Raw genomic sequence first — 19,271 nt, 5'->3', positions numbered from 1 at the left:
CTCTACTCTTTAGAAGGAGAGGAAATTTGTTGCTTAGCATAAAACTTTAAAATTTTAGCAATATGCACAGTAAAACCTTAACGGTGGAAAATGTAAACCATCAAAGGGGAGAAAATAGAAGAACCTGGATGAAACAAGAGGGCAAGAAAAAAAAAACCCTAAAAAGCTTACAAACATGAGTCCAAAAAAAAAAAAAAAAAAGAAAGGCCAAAATAAAATGGCAGAAATGAATCTACTTGCATCAATACACATGCTAATTGTAAATGGACTAAAGGGATTAAAAAACAAATTGTCATAACGGAGAATTAAATCAGAATCGAGTTTGCTATTTATAAGGTACACGAAACACAAGAATACAGAAAGGCTAAAAGTATGAATCAATGTATCAGACAAATACTCACCAAAAGAAGGTTACATTAATAACCATCTAAGTAAACTTAATGCAAAGTGCATTGTTAGTTATGCGAAGGGTCATCAAATAATAATAATTTCCATTTACCAGGATGATTTAACAATTTAAAACTTGAATGTACCTAGTAAACAGCCTCAAAAGATACAAAGTAAAAATTGCCATAAGTAGAAGGAAGAAACCACCATGGTAGTGCCAGCTTTCCACTTACCAGTCAGGGAAAACACAAGAGGAGTCTGAAGCATGTTTTAGTACCAGAAAGTAATAAAGTGCTTTAAATTAAAAAAAAAAAAAAAAAAAAAGATGGGGCACATCATAGGGAGTCAGTCTAAAAGAGCTCTCAATGGCTCAAGCTGGAATGATTTGAGCAACAAAATAAAGCAGTATCAGATTATAACCCAAAGTACCAAGTAACTACATATGAATCCAAACTGATATAAACAAATGGTTGACTAAATAGCAGGGAACAGAAAAATTTCCTTGCAGAAGAATTCCAAATAACGTATGTAGCTAGTCCTCCCTCTGGGAAGTGTCGTTTAATTCCACTTGAGTGTGAGTTGGACATAGTGACTTTCAAAAAACACAGAGATAGCAAAATACTATCTTTACTGGAGAAACCTGGCATAGACTACTTAACCATGTGATCATGGCTAACGTGACTCGTGGTGTCCTATGGATATCACACACTCCCTGACAGGATGAGAGGAGAGAGTATTTCATCTCTTCAAAAACCCATCACCATCAGTCCAACCATGAAAATGTCACACAAACCCAAATTGAGGGATGTTTGACAAGATACTTGACCAGAATTACCCAAAACTGTCAAGGTCATGAAAAACAGGACAAGACTGAGGAACGGCCACAGATTAGAGGAGCCATGACAACTGAATGCAACACGAATGGCATCCTGAGTTGGATCTTGGAACAGAAAAAAAGGACATTAGGGACTGTGAAATCCAGATAAAACCTGGTGGTTAGTTTAATGGTAATGTGTCAATGTTGGCTTCTTAAGTTTTGACAAATGTTCCATGCTAATGCAGGACAGTAACATTAGAGAAAACAAATACAGAAATTCCCTGTAATATCCTCACAATTTTTCTGTAAATCGAAAATTATTCTAAAAAGTCGATTTTTAAAAAAAAAAATTAGTGAAAAGGAGCAGTCTAGTTCAACAAAGCTGAAAGTTAGATCTTCGAAAAGACTAATAAAATTTACAAACTTTCAGAAAGATGAATTGAGGGGAAAATAGAGAAGGTAAAAATAAACAATATTAGATTGTGCAAAAAGCAGGTAGAGCAAAAAGTACAAAGAGAACATGAACTTAATATCAACACATATGAAAACTCAGATAAAATGCACTATTTCCTGGAAAGCCATAACCTGACAAAACTCACTCAAGAGGTAAACGGAAAGCTTGTATAGTTCTTAAACTAAGGCAATAGGTAAAAATCTTTCCACATAAAAGTCTCAAAGCCCATATGGTTTTAAAGGTGAGTTATTTATAACTATTAAAAAGAAGTAAGTCAGGCGCCTGGGTGGCTCAGTCAGTTAAGTGTCTGCCTTTGACTCAGGTCCTGGGATCGAACCCCACATCGGGCTCCCTGCTCAGTGGGGAGCCTGCTTCTCCCCTTCCCTCTGCTGCTCTCCCTGCTTGTACTCTCTCTCTTTCTCTCATATAAATAAATAAAATCTTAAAAAAAATAAGTCATTTGACACTTACAAAGAGCAAGCTGGAAAGCTCCCCAAACTCACTGTATATGGCTATGATAACCTGGATACCACATCTTGATAGGAGCAGTATGAGAAAGGAAAATAATAGGCCAATTTTGTGCATCAATATAGATCTAAAAACCCTAAACTGACTGGCAACAGAAACAGTAAGTGGTACAGATGTTCAGAGATAGCTTTTTGTGTTTATTATTGTGTTAATTATTAAGCATTACCTACTATGTTCTTAAAAAATTTTAGTACATTAGAAAACTACATGGAAATCCAACTGAAGACCCCAAACTTTTCCCCACCTAATTCTAGATGCTAAGAAGGCTCCAGAGTTCCCATGCTTAAGAAAAGCTACACCAGAGGGGTAGCTTTTGCTTCTGTTGTTAACCTGATTTGTATTCTAACACATGTTGAATAAACCCTTTGGTAATGGGAAGAAATCAGAGAGGAAGACATACCATGAGAGACTCTGGACTCTGGGAAACCAACTGAGGGTTACAGGAGGGAGGGGGATGGGGGAATGGGGTAACCAGGTGATGGGTATTAAGGAAGGCACGTATTGTGATGAGCACTGGGTGTTATACGCAACTAATGATTCGCTGAACACTACATCAAAAACTTATGATGTACAATATACTGGTTAACCGAACATAATAAAAAAAAAAGAAAGAAAGAAGGAAAAAAACCCTTTGCCTTGTCTCTTCCTCAATGATTTACCTGCAGTGGTAAATTCAGTGTGCTCTTTTATGCATTATTTCGGAAAACTCTTGAGCTTTATGCTGTGAATGAATGGCATGGAGGGAAAACAGAGGCAAATGAATAGGTGACCTTAATAACTATTCCTCAGGGTGAAATCTAGTGACTTACTTATCTTGGATGACTGCGTTCTTGACTCCTGCTTTTGGTCATGTCTTGGCCACTGTCCCATTAGACCCACAATATTTTCCAAAAACATGAGGTATACAGCATTGCTGTAATTACTCATAATGAACAGATGGGAAACTGAGGCTCAGACAGGACCAAATGCTCAAAAGGAAGTAGCTCATAAATGAGAGAGCCGGGACAGGAAGACAGACGTTCTGACTTCCAGCTCAGTGCTATTTGCAACATACTAAGTCTCTTCACCTACCACTCACTTTCTGTTTTTGTCTGTCTTGTTTTGGAAAGGCATAATTACTTTGCTCTAGTATTGAACTCCAGGCTCAGTGGGGACAGATACTATTGCTGGGCAAGCTTGACTGAGGCAGATTTCAGGGTGCTCTATAGTTTCTTTTTTCTTTTTTTAAGATTTTATTTATTTCACATACAGAGACAGAGAGACAGACAGAGAGAGAGAGAGAAGCAGACTCCCTGCTGAGCAGGCAGCCCGATGTGGAGCTTGATCCCAGGACCCTGGGATCATGACCTGAGCTGAAGACTTAACCGACTGAGCCACCCAGGTGCCCCTGTTCTATAGTTTCTGATATAATCCAGAAAGAAGCCTCAGAGTATGTTGAAAAGCTACTCATTGATTACTGTCCCTTCCACCTTTGTGCCTGTAGGTTGAAACCTGTTCAACTGGCCACATCACGTGAAGATAAACCTTGCTTACAGCATTTGATCTGGTTGTCCACCTGTCCCAGGAGCAGTCTCCAGATTGACAACTGACAGGACACTTACACTTATTTTCCCTATGTCATACATCAAAGACTAGAATTAAGAAGTGGTAAGGAAAAAAAAAAAGTGGTAAGGAAAATCCTTGATGAGCCTATTTGATGCAATTATCTATGATTTTACTCAAAAACGCCATCATTGTCTCTAAAATTAGAGACAGGAAGTTGAGGCACAATTTCTGAAATGATAAATAAGAGGAAATGTTATCTGTGAAGACGGAAACAGCGTCATATCATAACCTGACTGATCCCACGAAGGCTACCTACTACTCTGACATAACCTGGAGCCGAGAGAAAGTAGGGATTACTTTGTATACGAACGCTAGTCATGGCATTATCCGGCTCCAGTTCCTGCGAGCTCGCGCCCCTGCGCTGGCCTTTGTCAGGTGTGCGGCAGCTCGCAGACAGCGCCACTAAACCGGCGGAGCCAGTGAATACATTGTATACACACCTTACAGTAAACTGAGACATAAAAGCCATTTTGTGTTGCTGCTTTAGTTCCCCACCCTCAGCCTGACTAGCAAAACCAAGATGTAGAACCACACATCTCAACCTAGAACTTTGCCCTGTGATGCATTGTCTCCGAAAGTCTCTTTTCTCCTTCCTGTCGGTCCTCAGCGGCGCGATCTCAGCGAGTGGCTGTGCTATTCACAGACGTGTGCGGCTGTCCTCCTGCAGGAATGTGTCTGTTTCTGTCCTTGACTCAGTTTTTTCTTTCTTCCTTTCTTTTTGTCTCTCTTCCTCAGTCTTAGCACCAGCCAGACCTTTTCTGTTTAATCTATTCTTTGACTGCTGAACCACTCCGAGTGCTATTCACGGGAGATGTGGGGGCAGAGAGCACCTAGAGAGCTCGGAGCCGCGTAATAGGAGGTGCTCCCGGAAACATCTCAGATCCAGACAGCACTGCTGTCCTTCACTTCGGTCGATAACAAAAGGCAATCCTTTTTCCTTTTGAATTTTTGACAGAGGGAGCTCAGGTCATGAGCAAAACGGTGCTCTGAATGTGTGTCTTGACAGATATAACATGATCATAAAGAGAGACTATGGCAAGCACTGCAGAAAGTCAGACTTGACACTGACAGTATTTTCAACAAAAGTCTATATAAATATCAGATACCACAGACCTGGATAAGAGAAGCTTATGTTCATAAGGCGAGGTTGTTAAAACCCGAATATTCTATTAGCAAAAACCTGAAGAGTCTAATTACATATGCACTGCAGTATTTCCACTTAGCATGACGTATGACAGCTCTACCTACTTTTCCCGGTTTTCTCCTCTCACAATTTACATCCCCGTGGCTGGGTGGCAAAGGCAAGCATGTTAGAATAATAACTAATCGATACTGAGAGAGTATAATTATCTAGTACCTTCGTATTTGTATTTCCCCTTTTACACATGACACATTGGAGTTTCAGAAAGGTTAAGTGATTTGCCCAATCTGGGTCACTTTGCAGATTTTGGAGTTAGATTCAAGTAGGGATCTTTTGCCTCTTTTTCATTCTTTGTGACAGCATGACATTTCTGAATGATATCTGTTAGACGCTAAAGATTACAGGAAACATCATACCCTTCAGTTTATCTTAGACGTTAGTCTACCTTTAACTGAGGTTCAAATTTCCCTAAAACCCGCATTTCTTCACTTTTTTTCCTTAAGCTACATGTCACCTAGATGTGGAATCCCAGACTTACTCAAATTTGTTTTACACCACCCAGAGATACCTGAAAATGTACACGTTAACCTGGAAAATTGATTTAATGTGTAATATTAAGTATAATACATGCATGAACATATAAACACACCTTAAATTACACTTTCCAGTGTACTGTTATAAAGAAAACAATAGTTTTACAGAATAAAAGTAACTATGGCAACCTATAGATTCAAATCAGGCTGCCTCCGAGGCAGCGCTTTCCAGGTGCCTCAGTAACTTTCCATTAACATGTGTCTCAAACACAGACGTTTTGGGAAAGCATTAGCTGAATTTCCTACTTAGTGTTCGCAATTTAATTATCCCTTTCAGTGTTATTGACTAAAATAATCTGATCATACAAAATTCTTTGGGTATGTCTGTTTCACTGCAACCTTTTTATCCTCTTGCATTCCAGAGTCCTGCCTAACCTTGGGAAACCTATATTTTGATATCCACTGGTCAGGAGGAAGTAAGACAGAACCAGGAGCTAAGAAACGGGTTTAGTAAAAAAAGCCGTTCATGTTGTCTATCCATTCGCCATCCCAACTGTCCCCTGTTCTCACTGCCCCCCTTCCTGCCACCCCCCTACCCCCACCGAAGTTTGTGGAATGAAGATGGTTTACTTTGGGATAACGGGAAACAGGACTATCATCTGCAACTTTCCCCTAATTCCCAAGTAAGGCCGAGTTCCATAACGAGGTAAAACCCTGAACGGATCCGGAGACCAGGATTGGTTTTATTTTACTGTGGGATGAGAAGTGGCAACAACGATGACTTCAATTCAACAAGTATTTATTGTGTGTCCACAACATGCAAGGCAGTGTGGACATCCTCCTAGAGAGCATAACAGGGGAAGAGAACCAGTGTTTGCCTTCAAAATATGGCCTTGCGGGACAGAAGCAGGGGAGTGTGTGTGGATTTAGCACGTAGATTTGCATGGGAAAGTTCATGAGGAAACTACAGCTAAGAGGTGTTTTGTGTTTGTGTTAACAGAAGTCTTCCCCACAGAGTTTTAGGATATCGGACTATCAAACTTGGAAAAAGAGAAACATTATGTGGAGAATAAACGAGTTGCCTGGGGTAAAGATTATGTGGGGAGGGATACTTGGAGAGAAGTATGGGTAGATGGGACAACGACAATGTTGAGAAAACCCTAATACTTGGAACTAAACCCTAAAGCTTGGAACTTATCTTTAATTTCATAATCAGACAAGAATCACTGAAGTCTTCTAAAAGGAGTAGAATAAAAGTTAATCTGTAATTTTGAAGGTGATTGCTAGACTCTTGTAAGGAGAAAAAGAAGCAGTAGAGAGATGTATAAAGACAAATAAGCAAGAAGAAAAGGCAGGCTTGAGTTCGGACAGTGCAATGGAAATGATAAAGACCAACTTGAGGGGTGCTACAAAGGCAGAACATTGGCACGAGCAACAGACTGGGTCTAGGAGGTAAAAGACGAATGAAAAATGAAGAGGCCATGAAAGGAAGTGATAGTCACATAACTAATTCAGTTGTTCATTCATTCATTGAATGTTTACTGAACACCTATTTGTGCCAGGAGTGTTACTTTTCGCCAGGCACCCAGCTAGGAGCTAAAAGAGGTACAGGAGCTGGTTTAGTGAGATCATGGACTTAATTTTTTTCAAACATTTTTTAGAGGAGGGTGGAGGGGCAGGGGGAGAGGAGAAAAAGAACCCCAAGCAGACTCTGCACTGAGCCCAATGCAGGGCTCAATCCCCAAGACCCTGAGATCATGACCTGAGCCAAAATCAAGAGTCGGAGGCTGAACCGACTGAGCCACCCAGGTGCCCCAAGATGATGTACTTCATTTTATACACAGAGAGTTGAAAGTGCCAGAACATTCCAGCTGTCAATTGTTGATAGAGACCTATAGTTGAGGAGAGTAATTGGTTTGGAATTATCTGTATAAAGACAGGTCACCGAAGCTGTGGAAAGGGGCAAGATCACTGACGCACAATTTTTTCTGTGAAGTAGAAACATTCTCAGAACAGAGCAAGTTCAAGAGCAGATGTGAGAAAAGAACTATACTGCACTTGGGAATCTGAAGGAAAAAGTTATTAGCAAAGAGATGGTCAAAAAGAAAGAGGGGAGCTGAGATGAGATGGTGCTGCGTCAGGGAAGCTATGCAGCGTCTCAAACAGTACAAGCCCTTGGAAAGCCCCGAGCACCAGCTTTTCGATGGGAGCAAGGAGGGCAAAGCTGGAGAAAAGGCAACTAAATTAGGTCCTTACCCAACCTATTTCAAGAGGCTTTGTTGGCAAGCGAGGAGCTAGAAGCCAGATGAGAGGAATGGGAAATCTGGGTGGGAAGATCAAAGAGAGCAGTGGAAAGGTAGCTGGACAGGGTAACAATGCTTAAGACAACGTAAGCTACCAGTTAACATTTTTTGACTACTCGTGTGCCTGGCACTGTTGGAAGTGCTTGATATGTATGAATGCATTTGAGCCCTATGATGATTCGTGCATTCTGAGAGAGATACCATGTTACATCTTTCTCACAGCTTGGGAAGTTCAGACAAGACTAGATTATGAGGCTTGCCCTACCTCACACTATCAATTCGTATTACTTTGAACCCAGGCAGTCTGACTGCAGCGTCCCTTGACCACTCTGCTTTGTTGTGAGGCTAACAAAAGCTTACACAGGCTTGTGGGAAGAAAGGAAATAAGGGGAGAGAGAGAGGAGAGAGAGAGAGAAAGGATAATGGTTGAAACAAGCTAAAGGAGGGATGGGAGAAAGGGTACTTCCTTGTGGGAGGAACCCCAGTAAAGTTCCCTGGGAACAGGATTAAGAGAAGAGAGGGACGGAGACATGGAGAGATTTTAAGCTTAGAAGCACATGATTGTGGGGGCCTGCATTAGGTGATTTTTTTTACCCTTTTGGCTCAGAACACTAAAAGGAGACACTTGTTCCCAAAGTACAGATAAGGGAAGGGGCTAAAAGAAGATTCATAAACCTCCTTATTTATCTTTCTTTTTCAATGGAAGCAAGAAATGGAAAAGCAAGAATCATCGGGTATACACAAACCTACCAGCAAGCCTGGCCCAGACATCATATGCATAACAATAGAAATACCGAGGACACTTAGGCTGTGCAGACCCTAGTACTAGGTGGTACATAAGAACTAAAAGGCAACTTCTAATCTCATAGATATTCTCTTCCTTTCTCTTTCAAGTGGCTTTAACGGCAAAAAGAAACATAAAGTGCAGCCAACCTAAATCAACAGCATATTGATGTACATTTTTCCTTTGTGGGTTTTTTCCCCGCCTCTTGCAAGAAGTGTTTGCTATTTAAAATCTGTTACTAGGTGATGGTGGCAAAGCACATTTTTCTCTCTTCCCAAGTCAACCCTACACATTTCACTGTGCGTTTGCAAGTAAAAATACCTGTTGCCGTGCACATGAGAGGCGCAGAATGCAAAGCTGTAATGGAGCAGGGTTGGGTCAATGACAGCACCGTTTTCTGAATGTTCCATCAGTTCTGTAAGGTAGCAGAGATGTCTGTGACAGCCTCTCACGCCATAACGGGCGCAGTACTCGTCTAACACAAAAACTTGGCCAGGGCTAAACCAACCCTGAAAAAGAAAAAAAAAATTGTTTCCTTTCTATACTAGGATTTGCTTTTCTGCAGGCGCTCTTTGACGTTATAAGAAGAAGCTGAATCCAAGTGTCTTTTGACATTTTTTATTAGTGGTATGTTTCATGTTATTTTCATAAAGCTAATGTCATCAATTTTGGACCTGATCTGGGACGCTCGTCACCAAATACTATTCTCTTTTCATTGCCACGGCAAGGCATGGGCAACCTGCTTTTCTCCACTGTCATTCAAAATTCGCCAAATTTATTCCCAAGTATCTAAATTGTCAGTCACAGAGAATAACATTCTGAAAATCTTCAATCCCTGTATGGATCAATTAAAAAGAGGATGGTTAAAGCAGATACTATAATTGAAATTGACTTGTTGCCAAAAACATTTTATAAAGTGAACTAAGAAAATTTCAGTTAAGTCTAGGGGTAGTAAACATATACCATTCGGGAATTTGCCTATTTGGGATATTGTTCTCCTTCTGTTTGTCCTTCTATGACCAATATAACAAGAGCTAATGGCTTACAGTAGTTTCCAGTTCTCTTGAAATGAGATGTGAAGGGTGCGTGTGTGTTGGTGTGTGCTTGTGAGCCAAGTGAACCAGCAGGTGCCTGCCTGGCTAACACTGCAGGTCAGGGTTAAGCACAGCTGCCTAATAAAGTGTTTCGATGGATTATATGGACTAAAATAAACAGTTTTAAAAGGGGGCAGGATAACTGTGCAAGAGAAGGAAAAGACTGGTGAGAAATGCAGAAAGGTAAGACAGCAAAAACACAAAGAAGAGGAGAAAAAAGAGCCCCCAAATAGTGTGGCGATAGTGCAGGCGCTCAAAGAGACAAACCACGTGTATGTGTAACATCAGTCACCATGCCTGGGAGTTACTACAGACTCCATGGTACGGAACATAGGCTACAGTTCAGTGACATTTAGTGACTCGCTCGAGACACTGAAAATCAGTTGTTGAGTCATGACTGACATCCAGGGCCATCCTGCCTCCAAACCCTCTCATCACACCATGCTCACTACCCTCTAGATACAGTTGAAGACACACTGTTGTGCTCTCCTCACAGTCCTCATGACACGTGGGATCACCCACACAACGCAAACAACTTCTGAGAATTCAGTAACTAACTCCGCTGAGTGGAGTCCACCATGGAAGTCCCTTATTGGTGTCCATTCTATGTGTACTTCCCCCTGGAAAGATACCATAGGGTTTTGTGATGCTCTCACTCTTCATGTTAAGTTTGGGCTGAGTGGGGTTCAAGCCATACCGTTACATGTTGAATAATATGTATTTAATAAAGAGCCTATAAATGATTTATCAGGAAAAAAATTTTTTAAAATGATTTATCAGGGCAGAAAGCTGTGATCACAGCAATAAGTAGTCTCAGTTCTTCCTGTCTATTCAAACATCTCCAATGAGCTTGGAGCACATTCTGAAGTCTTAAACAAGACAACGTAGCTTTATTGTAGGTAGCTGCCACATTCAGCAGCCAAGAGACTCTGCGGTGATAGAAATAGGGATAGTCCGGCTGGATACATTTCAGAGGAATTGCCACTGACAATATAAACCCTTGGAAGGGCACGCAGGGACACTAGGCTGCAGTTTAATGCCCACATTCTGAGGAGTCAAGCATTCCTTCAAAATGTTAATTATACTTTATATCCCAAATTTGGGCTGGTTTCAACACAGAGAGAGTAGCAGTTTACTTAATTCCATTTATTTATCTTTTTTAAGGAATTCAAATTATCTTTGGAGGGCTAAATGAAACCAAAGATTTCCTCTGTTACACGTGGCCCTGTCATATCATTTCTCACACTGTTTCTTTCCCTGTCACTTAGGTTGTCTTTCTAGAACAAAAGAGAGAAATGAAAGTTAGCAACACTTGGTGAGCAGAATTTAAACCTTAAAATGTCTATACAGGTGTTAGCAAATCCTATCCCAGAGGTTTTTTTGTTTTTGGCTTTTTTTTGTTTAATCTTCATTAAAGCCTTTATTTTCATTTGGCCTTCTCCAGAGGGACTGATAAACCACAATTCAGTGTCTGTTTGAGCCTACTCTCCCGTGTATTGAGTGGCACAGCAGTGGTCTTCAAGTGTATAATTTTCAAATTGGGAAGCAATCGATTGGAATCCTTTATCCCTAACTCCCGACTACAGTTATTAAAGGAGTCAGGAATAAAATGCCGCTTCATAACAAGTGTTTCTCACTTTGAAAAAGATTTTTCATTCTAACCTCTAGGAAACTGGAGAGACAGACTTGTACTCACCAAGCATGAATAGGAATCATTCAGTCTGTGATCCAAAGTCTGCCTCTGGAGTAGTCTAAAAAGGAAGGCGTGGTCAAGCTTGCAAGGATTAGCAGAAATAAACTCATCCATACCATGTTTCTGAAAACGGTCGGCATCTGTAAATTCAGAGAAGCATGTATAATACATTTATTTTTCTGGCTTAATAATGGGCAAATACACTTTTTGAACACAAGATGCATGTCTCATGATAACAGACTATTTTGTATTACAAAAAATACAATGCCAAGAATTCAGCACATTGACATAAATTGCAATTTTTTGAGAGCCTAATGAAAAATGACCTGGAAAAATCTGCAAATCATTTGAAATGAGAAAATTTTATTTTCACTCTAAGCCACTTCTAATATTTATCAGAGAAATAATCATATTTTCCAATTTTAAGAAAGGTAGATGCATTTTAAGTATGTATTTACAGAAGGAACCGGCTGGAAAAGGACCCAGGTCTATTCATAAAAAAAAACAGCAATGATGGCTAGAAGCTTGCTTTCCAAATGGCAAACTAGGGCAGAAATGAACACACAGGCTTCTGCTGGACCACTTCCAGTCTTTTTTTTTTTTTTTTAAAGTCTTTAATGGGACCAACCTTAATGTAGAAATGGCAATGAATGCTCTCAAGCTTCAAGTTTAAGAGACATGAAAAAGGGGGCATCATATTTGTGCAAATATGCAGACAAAGCATAACATCCCAAATGGCACTTCAATCAAAGGTCCAAATTTATTGTTCTTTACAGATTGCATCTTTCAACGCCTGTAGACCCTGCGGGTTTATCAAAAGGCAAGCTTTTATGATTGCTTTCATTAATGGTATGTTTTGTCGAAGTCTTCAATGTGAGTTATTTACTAAGTATAGAGAGAAAAAGCCACACGCCACCCAAAAGGAGTGCTGGGGTGTTACTACATTAGCTCTGTTAGAAATGTAGTGCACATCGGGCAAGCAATCAGTTATCGGGATAAAAGTGGCCTTTCCTGACAATGGTAGAGCTGAGGCTCCATTGTTCCTTAAAATTCAGAGACAGATCTCATTCTGGTAATTACAAGAAGTAGAGTCCTAAATGTAAGCTGAATGTAGTTTTCACAACCTATATGATACAATCCTAAAATTGCAAAGGAAAGGAGACAAAAGTTTATTGATTAAACGCAATTATAGAGTCAGGCTTATAATAAAACTCAGCATTGATCTGTGGACATGATGCTAACATAATCAGTCACATTTAGATATTTAGCCCAGATCATATTGATCCTGTGTCAAGTTCAACTTGCAGCCATATTTGTGGATGGAAGAACTATGTAATTCAAGCTGAAGGGTCTTCAGAACCACATTAAAAAAAAAAAAAAGATCCCACATCAGTGACAGATATCAAAAGGTGAATGCAGCAAGTAAGCAATGAATGGGCATTCATTGATGATGGAAGGTACGAGGTTATGATCCATGGAGAAATTGGCATATGTATTCCTTTACATTTGCTAATTACTTAACTGAGTGATTAAATGCATTACATGTGGCAAATTAGTATTAATTGGATGAACACTAAATGTTATTAAACTGCTTTTCTGAACTGAGAAATGAGACAATTTAACTCCTCTTGTAGTTTATTCTTAATGTCTGATAGTCTTTCGAAAGAAAGTCTTTCAAAGTTACAATATATGATAATGTAAAATAATATAAAATGAGTAGACAGACTATTGAAAAATGCAAGGCACGTATATTATAAAACTGGTATTTTGTATTTTAAATAATCTTAGAATCTTCATTTACCCATTTACTTGAGTAAAAAAAAAAAACTTTTAGTGTCACCTTTATGAAATTGCTAGTTCTATAAAACAACTGCTGAATTTTATTCATTATTTCTTTCACCAGAGAAGGTCATAACAAGAAGTTAAAAATAACACCCATTAATGGCTTATCTGTTGAGAACAGGATATATAAGAAATTTCACAGAAAATCCATTTTTCTTTTATTCTACAAAATACATACATTACATAAATACGTACACTACCTTCTACATAATTCTCTTTTTACTTCTACTTTTTATACAGGTTTATAGAAGCAAAATTTTTATTTTAAAGCAATGGGTATATAGTCTTTAAATAATATCTATATGTTCCTAAAAAAAATGAGTCTGTTTCATTTCCCCAAATCATATTTTCAAACATGAATTTACTTCATGAAGCATTTTCCTCACAAAATCTAACTATGTATTTGCTAACGTGTCAAACACTTTGGAATCACACACATGAATGAAAAATTACTTTGCCAATGATTACCTTTAGTGATAAAAATATTCCTAATACTAATTTAAGTCACAAAAACAGATTCCATATTGACAGTGATAAAACTTGTAGGCGAACAATATTCTATTAAAAAAAAACCCCTACAATCTCTCTAGTGCTATAATTCTATGAAAGTGAAATGTATTCTTCGGGATTATCCCATCTTCAAAACACAGGCTGTAAAGACCAAGCATCTCTCTTTCTTTATATGCCTGATAAGCACAATTTAAAATATTTTATGCAAATATACTTCACCATGCACCACTGATTCGTTTCCATGAATTTATGAAGAAATAAATTTTGAAAAAGCAACAGTTTTTTTCTGTGTGAGAAATCTTTCACTTTAAAATCCTCTCAAGAACTAAAGTAAAATAGGAAAACATCTATTGTTAAAATATTACCTAGTTTTTTATTTCTATTAAATAATATTTTCATATAGTTTTCTCTTGGGATAACATATCTACATCTACTCTTAGAAAACACAGAGATATCATCTGGATCAAATGAATTGTGCTTTCAATCAATTACATAACCAAATGCAAGGCTTGGATACTTGCTTGAAAACTGGGTTATACTTGATTATCTTCAATTAATGTTTATTAAAACACAAAATTATGGTGACCAGTTTTAAATGAAAAATTACTCATGACAAATTTCAGTTCAGTTTGTCTTCCAAAATGATATAAGAAAATTATCAAAAGAAACCAACAAGATAGGAGCTTGAACAATGCACTGCAAAACTGTCATGAATTGTGATGATTAACCTATGGACTAACTACAGATGTGGGATGTGGTAATTGAGGGTACTGGTGGAGAGTTTCTATGGTAACAGTTGGATATATGCTCCAGCGTCTTGAGGTGGTACTGTCACCAGGTGTGGTAAAAGTGGATGGAATAAAACCCAAACTGAGAAAGATTATTATTTGCTATAGATTTATGGAATTATAGAAGCTTATTCAAATGGAACCTGAAAATTTAAATTTTTCATTAGGGTAATAGCTGTTGGAAGTCAAGGGGAAAGAATAAGTAGGCTGACGGTACCAATTTAAACAGTTAACATGGACTTGAAAATAGCTAGCCTACAAAACAACGTGAGGACCCTTAGCAAGCTGGTAGGCCCCCCCGTGGTGTGTGGGAGGGGACTCTTTGGTGGGGACTGACCACAGCCAGCCCCTATGGGCTCAGGAATCCAAGCCCCAGGACAGGCATCTAAGTCAGAGTTCCAAATGTGAGATGGGGAAAAAATTTAATGGAAATGTTTCTTCTTCCTTTGCAACTAATTTTAAGAATGTTGCCTTTTTTTTTTTTCTTTTTTTCTTCTTCTGGTGTTGAGCGAAATTAGGGATACAAAATGGGGGAGGAAAAGGAAGTGAGGGAGAGGCAAACGGGACACTGCAGGAGAAGAGGTGGCCATTCATTGGCATCTAGACCACTCAGGTGTCCAGGCCTGGGACTCAAGTACCAAAAGGACGATGATGAAGGTGCTGCTACCTAAGAGCTCATCTCCTCTGCAAAATTCTGAACTGAGCTAAGCAGCATATGGACCTTTTGAAATACAATAGCTTGGTTTAAAATTGTCCTACGGTTAAGAGCATGCCCGTAGCTGCATTTACCGATACCCACACCTGATTACACTCTCCTTGTAGCTCCAACTCTCACTAAGCTTGAAAATTCACAAGAAGTTAAACGTGAAGGACCTCGTGTCTTTCTATAACACCCACGTGGCAATAGGAAGTTTCAGGTTATAAAATTTTATGTAGATTACCTTGGTTGATATTTTTTGTTTTATGTACATATTTTATGCTGAGCACCAAAGAGAAACGTCGATACATATATTAAGAGTTTGTTCACACCTCTATTACTGACCCAAATAATTTCTTAGCTTGTTTTGTTAAATTGACTAAAAACGGATGTATGAATTTACACATCTTGCTTTCTGAGGCAAATAACAACTAAGTCATATTTTCACATGATGACAATTTTAATCAACACATACTGACCTAGAATCATAAGCAAAGCAAACCAATATTCAACATTTGAAATAATATATTCAATGTAAAGTAAAACATACCTATGAAGTGTGAAATTCAACTTACTAGATCAATCAAGAAAATAAGCTCATAAAATTAAATGTAAGTTTATATTCCGATTTAAGAATATTTAAAAAAATTTGACTTACAAAGAAGATAACTTTTCTGGTTCATTTTTGACATTTCTTTATTATTGGAAGGCAACTAGTACTGTGTTGTATTGTATTATGTTACATACATATTGTATTACATTATATACATTAAGAGAGAAAAATGAAAAACAGGTGCTTTGCATAGTAAAGGATAGTTTAACCAAAGAATGTCTGTCAGTCTGGCAAAAGGCAATGCACTGTTTGAAGCAGTAAATTTGGACCTAATTTACCCTGTTTTATTAGAATTTCTAAATATCCTGAAAACCAAAGAAACAGGGAAGTTGAACAGATTGATGTATCAGAAAAATCTATAAATACATACCATCATTTATATCCCAAAACAGATAATGTTGTCTTCAAATAAGGTAGACTTTATACATTTATTTTTTTTTTTCTATCTCAACATTTAGCTAGTATGTTTAGTTTTAAAAAAGAGCTTTCTTTAAGTTATAACATAGATACTTCAAAGGTAATTCAGAAAACAGAGGAAATGAATCAGTAACTAATTCCTTTAAAGTCATCCACTGTGAGTAGTTTAGGTAAAATTCTACCTATACGTATAAATTTTTTTTAACATAGTTAAAATATCACATACATAATTTGTATTTTTCCACTTAACATTCCATGCTATTATAACAACTTCACAGGCATTACCTTTATGCCCACATGAAGGTAGATATTAGGTTGTTTCTACTCTTCTCTTGTGGCAAAAACAGACTTTTGTTTCATAACAGGTAGGTAAAGTTAACCTAAATATTCTGTGTTTGCCGAGAAAGTAGGAGATTGACATCGTAAACAAGATCATATTCTTTCAAAAATCATATTATTATAAAAATTTTAATACAATGAAGCAAAAAAAAAATATCATGAAAATACTTACCCTTACCAGCTATAGGTCAGCAAGGGAATAAAAAAGCATATTTAAATGGATTAGGAACATACTGATTTCTGTAACTACTCATTTTAATTTCATATTATTTTCTTACTTTCTATTAATGACTCTGAAAGTTGTTTTTCCCAGACATGATCAAAAAAGAAGGGGAAATGCCATGGAAATCCTGGAAGGGAAGAAAATACTAAGGGCTAACTACTCTCTGAAGAAGTCTAATGGCTTCTTTGATAGAGGTCAAGATCAGTATTCTCATTCAATGAAGTAGACACATTTTTCTTCCTTCCTCCACCCCTTCCCCCACCTTTTTAATGAAAGATAAAACAGCAGGGTCTGCTGTGATAGAAAACTTCACAAAACATCTGGAATACAAGAAAGCTGCTGTTAACATAATCAAAACACTTTGGCTTCTTAGAACAAGTTTGGGTTTTTTGGAACGAGTGAATCAAGGGGCTAGAAAACCACATTCCACTTAGCCTAATCAACACTGCTTTGACAATAGACTAATATCTGATAGTAGAAAGGTTTTGTGAGAAAGAGATGACACGGCTATTTGAATCAACTGATTACTAGATGTCATATTCATTAATTCTATATAACGCAGTCATGGACTTAATGTCCGAGGCCAGTGGTTCTTGACCACTTTTCTTGCCACTACACGATATGGATGATATCCATGAGCCCAGTGCACTCCTTGGGTATTTCTTGCACTTAGGATTTGAAAACAAAATACTGAAACACAAGTGAATGAGGAGACCTTCTCACAAAAAAATAATTTTCAAGTCACTGTAATTCAGTGGTTCTCAAACGAGGGTTTTTCTAGCCCACCTTTAACTCTGTCCCCCCCCCCCCCAACATTTGGCAATGTCTGGAGATACTTTTGGTTATCAGATTGGGGGGTGTGTGTGGTTTGCTACCGGAATCTAGTGATTAGAAGTCAGGAACGAAGCTAAGCATCCTACAATTCACAGGACAGCCCTGCTGGCAACCCTTGAAACAAAGAATTATCTGGGCCAAAATGTTAATAGTGGCGAGGTTGAGAGATCTTGCTCTAACTTTCAAAAACCAATCATTCTGTTTCTTGTCAGGATGCAGTCATGAAGAACAGATTTACGTCCTACCTGAAACAACTAAAAATTGAGGGAAAAAATACATTAAAAAAATAGTTCTCAAAACACTGGACATCAGACAACCAAGGAGAGTGACTCCTGAGAGGAAACAAATGAAGTGAGCTGAGGCTCCAGTGAGGACCAGGAGAAACTTTCAAAGCAGTGGCACAGGGAACAAGAACCCACAAAGCACTCGTGTGCTCCCCAAGTTGAGAAGACGGACCTGACAATTCAGGAAGGTCAAAATGGCTAGAGTTTGCCTGCACGAATACGGTTCTCCCCCTTTCCTCTTTCCATATTTAGTTGAATACTGACCGCCTCACACATGTGAGGAGACTGCCTCTGGCCAGGGAAGAAATCATCCTGAAGGATTAGAGGGGGCAGTGCCCAAAACTCACACAGAGCTTGCAACAGTACTTGTTCTCAACAGCCAATAGGAAACCTCAGAATCCATGGATCATCAGGGTCTTTAAGAAGAGTCCTGGGCCAGAAATGGTGAAAATTAATCCAAGACTAGACACTGTTTAGTTCCACCTAACAAACCTTAAAGTAAAACCTGAAAAGACTGAACTGTTTCCAAGTGACTTAACTGTGTCTTAGAATAAAACTCAAGGAGATTTTCATGAAGAAAACTACATCAAGGCACATTACAAGCTAACTGGTCAACATCAGTGTTAAAGAGAAAATCTTTAAATCAGCTAGAGGGGAAAAAGACACATTACGAACAGAGGAACAGACAAAAATGAGCACATTTCTCCTTATAAAAAAAAGGCGTTAGAGTGGGAGGCAAAATCTAAGAACTGAAAGAAATTTTTTTTTCAAAAGAAAGGTAAATTACTTTTTCATATATAAGAAAGCTAAAAGAATTAATCACCACCAGATTTGCAAGTCAAAAGAAGTCTGTCAAAAAGTAAATTTTTTTTTTTAAAACTTATTTATCTGACAGAGAGAGAGAGTGAGTGAGTGAAAGAGCACAAGCAGGCAGAGCAGCAGAGGGAGAGGGAGAAGCAGACTCCCCGCTGAGCAAAGAGGCTGATGTGGGGCTCTATCCCAGGACCCTGAGATCATGACCTGAACCAAAGGCAGATGCTTAACCGACTGAGCCACCCAGGCGCCCAAGAAGTAAAAGATTTCTATAAGACAATGAAGAACACTGGAACTGATAATTGGGTAAGTATATAGCAAACATTTTCTCATATTATTTAAGTTTCCCTAAAAGGTAATTGACTGTTAAGGCAATAATTATAATAGCAAGGTACTGTGGGATTTCTAATATGTGTAGAAGTAAAATGTAGGACAAGAATAGTCTAGAGGGTAGAAGGGGAGAAATGGAAGTATACTATTTTAAAGTTCATATACTATGCATGAAGTTCTAGGAAGATGGTCTGTGGTAAGTGTAAAGATGTATACTTCTAACCCTGAAACACAAAGGTAGC

At 38.3% G+C, this 19,271-nt stretch overlaps 1 protein-coding gene across 8 annotated transcripts in view; it reads right to left on the bottom strand.

Annotated features, from left to right (window-relative positions):
* The window catches only part of CADPS2 (calcium dependent secretion activator 2), a 513,174-nt gene that overhangs the window by 130,509 nt on the left and 363,394 nt on the right, over positions 1 to 19,271 (bottom strand). For all 8 annotated transcript variants that reach the window (XM_087860858.1, XM_087860859.1, XM_087860857.1 and 5 more), the window contains exons 12-13: positions 11,343 to 11,479; positions 8,874 to 9,061 (exon numbers count right to left, since the gene is read on the bottom strand). In XM_087860858.1, the coding sequence (XP_087716984.1) occupies positions 8,874 to 9,061; positions 11,343 to 11,479 (325 nt within the window). The remainder of the gene's footprint in view (positions 1 to 8,873; positions 9,062 to 11,342; positions 11,480 to 19,271) is intronic.

The sequence above is a fragment of the Ursus americanus genome, chromosome 3, assembly GCF_024610735.1.
Source record: "Ursus americanus isolate L20-20 chromosome 3, mUrsAme1.1.p, whole genome shotgun sequence".
Taxonomy (NCBI): Eukaryota; Metazoa; Chordata; class Mammalia; order Carnivora; family Ursidae; genus Ursus; species Ursus americanus.
This window is presented reverse-complemented; position numbering and strand designations above follow the sequence as displayed.